Source organism: Odontomachus brunneus, unplaced genomic scaffold, assembly GCF_010583005.1.
Source record: "Odontomachus brunneus isolate Ranch 3 - 2012 unplaced genomic scaffold, Obru_v1 Obru_scaffold_001, whole genome shotgun sequence".
In the NCBI taxonomy this organism is placed as follows: Eukaryota; Metazoa; Arthropoda; class Insecta; order Hymenoptera; family Formicidae; genus Odontomachus; species Odontomachus brunneus.
The window spans coordinates 3981784-3984363 of NW_022639451.1; the positions used below are offsets into that span (position 1 = coordinate 3981784).

At 37.4% G+C, this 2580-nt stretch overlaps 1 protein-coding gene across 4 annotated transcripts in view; it reads right to left on the minus strand.

Annotated features, from left to right (window-relative positions):
• The window catches only part of LOC116851887 (vacuolar protein sorting-associated protein 11 homolog), a 6287-nt gene extending 3707 nt beyond the window's left edge, over positions 1 to 2580 (minus strand). For 3 of the 4 annotated variants that reach the window (XR_004379673.1, XM_032831999.1, XM_032831920.1), the window contains exons 1-8: positions 2412 to 2578; positions 2252 to 2320; positions 1962 to 2135; positions 1670 to 1866; positions 1038 to 1296; positions 816 to 967; positions 503 to 736; positions 116 to 416 (exon numbers count right to left, since the gene is read on the minus strand). Coding sequence is in view for 3 of the 4 variants with exons in the window: in XM_032831999.1 (XP_032687890.1) it covers positions 116 to 416; positions 503 to 736; positions 816 to 967; positions 1038 to 1296; positions 1670 to 1866; positions 1962 to 2135; positions 2252 to 2320; positions 2412 to 2426 (1401 nt within the window). In the remaining variant the exon portion in view is untranslated. Of the gene's footprint in view, positions 1 to 115; positions 417 to 502; positions 737 to 815; positions 968 to 1037; positions 1297 to 1669; positions 1867 to 1961; positions 2136 to 2251; positions 2321 to 2411 lie in introns of all 4 variants that reach the window. The other variant, XM_032831815.1, reaches the window with a different exon arrangement.

Sequence of the window (2580 nt, forward strand, 5' to 3'; positions counted from 1 at the left end):
TATATATATATATATATATATATATATATATATATATATATATATATATATATATATATATATCATTATCGCTATTATTATTGAGGAACGTTTGTGACGCTCATATACAACTTACCATAATGAATTCTTTCAATTTGTCCGTATGATTGAGTTTAGTGTAACAATTTAACAGTAAAGTAGTATGATCCCCAGTTGCTTGTCCATTTTTATGTAAAGCTTGCAAATACGTTGTTAAATTATCGATATGCTGGGAATCCAAGAATTTTCTTATCACGTAGGATGGTTCTAATTTGCCTATGGTTTTTATGTATTGTTCTATCGCGGCGTTATGATCACCCTTAGAATATAAATGATCGCCGTATTGACGGAAGATGTCTATGAGGCCTTCAGCGTCGTATTGTTGACTTTTAGCTATTCTGCAACGATACATGTCTTTCTATTATCAAGAGTTGTCTAAAAGTTCCAATAGAATTATGAAGTAACTCATTGTTTTACATTATACCTGATAGAAACATCGTACAAATTCTTCTTGAAAAGTAACGCTAATTTAGACTGCAAGTCCTTCTCGTCTAAATGATATAGCTTGTTATCTCCACTGAGTATGAAAAATCCACCCCATTCGGACAGGACCGCCTGGACAGACAACATCGGCGCGGAGAACACGATAAATTTGTTTTGTATGTCAAGCACAGTGATGACGTGCTTGTCTACACCAGGTGGTATCGGCTCTATCGTGCTAGAAGCATTCAATGCACATTATAAACATAAATATAAAAGAACTAGAGGGAAGAGGTGTGCGTGTGTGTAATTGTTACTTCGATTTGCCGGATATAGTCGTCGTTCTCAGAACGTTTGTCGCTTCTTTCACCACTATTACTAGGTACGTCCTGAACCATTCTAGCATTATTTTTTGACCTTCCACCGCGTAGCACGGGCCTCTACCGTCCGGTGTATAACAATAAATAGCCTGAAAATTTCACAAAGTTTCAGAATTTATTCGTACGAAACGACAGAGAGGATACGAGCGAATCGCGTACATCATTGCGTCCGATCATAAAGTGACTGTCCTGTATCGACTCAGCGAGCACGCTGCATTTTCGCGCGCAACCCATAGTGTCCAAAGTGGATTTGTGTTCTTTATCCTTAATGGTAATATTGTATAAAAACACGCTGTTTTGTGTAGAGACGAACAGATGCGTCTGCTTGCCGGTTGATTTTATCGCGAGACCGGTAATAGACAGATTAGTATCCTTCAGGACTTTTATCTTATTTTTTCTCTCTCGCGTCAAGTCACCCCTAGAAAATATGAAAGTAGAATATGTGCAGATATTGAGATTGTTGTATGTTATCATAACATGAAGAAATAAAAGACAAAGATAACAATGTTGGAAAAGTCAGACAAAGATAATAATGCAAAAAAGTAAAACAAAAATAGTAATGCAAAAAATTTCATATATTGCTAATATATTTAAATACTATTTATTTTGTCTGAGATAAAAGGCTTATTTTTTTAAGTGCACTAGTGTTACACTGCAACATTGTTCCTTTTTCTTTCAATGTCTATTCAGTTATTTTGTTCTAAAAGAAAAGACTGCAACTTAATTCAGCTGAAAAAAACAGGCTAAAAATAAGAATTATGATAAAATAAATACAGGAACATTCTGTTTACCTATACAGCATAATGGAACCATCTCCAAAGCCAACAGTCATTAATGTAAGACTAGTATGGACACACAGAGCTGTTGCTGGAACTGCTCTATAACTAGGTATGGCTCTGCTTATTCGAACACATGTCGGATTGCCATGTTTATCAGGCTTAGCTAAATTCCAAACTTTTATAGTGGGATTGCAACCAGGCTCATCTTCCTGTTGTACAGTAAGAGAGAAATCAATTAAATCTGCTGAAATGTCCAATTGAGAATTTATGCTCTGTGAGAAAAATATCATAACGGCACTCTTACACCAATAGTAAAGAGGAAGGTGGAATGTTGAACTTGTTGTGCTAAAACCAAAGTGAGCTCATAGGCTCGAAAAGTTGTCACCTCGTAAGCTCTGTTTATTAAATGTACGTTGCCCGTGTTATCGCCAAACACCAGATTGCCATTGCCACTGGTGGCCGCTGTGACTTGCGCGTCCTGTACAAAAAATGCACAGATAACACGATAAGAAAACAATTTCCACTTCCAACAAACAGAAACGTGAATAAACAATAATTATCGAACGATAATTAAAATCGAAAAAATTGTCTTACTCCGAATGCTTCGGCGATTTTTCTCTCGTCAACCTCCTTCTTCAGATCGAAGAAATTAAAGCGCCTCCACTGAAAGAACAATATCGCGTCAGCGCGATGTCGGTCAGGTTATCGCGTGAGTAAGACACGAGGCAACGCGTATAAAGCATGCGACACCCACCTCCAGGAATGCCATGATAAATAGCACGGTGTTTATTTACACATTTAAAGAGGAAATTGTATCCTAGGCAGTTTGTTTGACGCACAACGCGGTACCATTGATCCGACACACAGCCGCCATCTCTTAGAGTGTTGTCAGCTGTTTGCGCGATGACACATAGGGCTCGTCT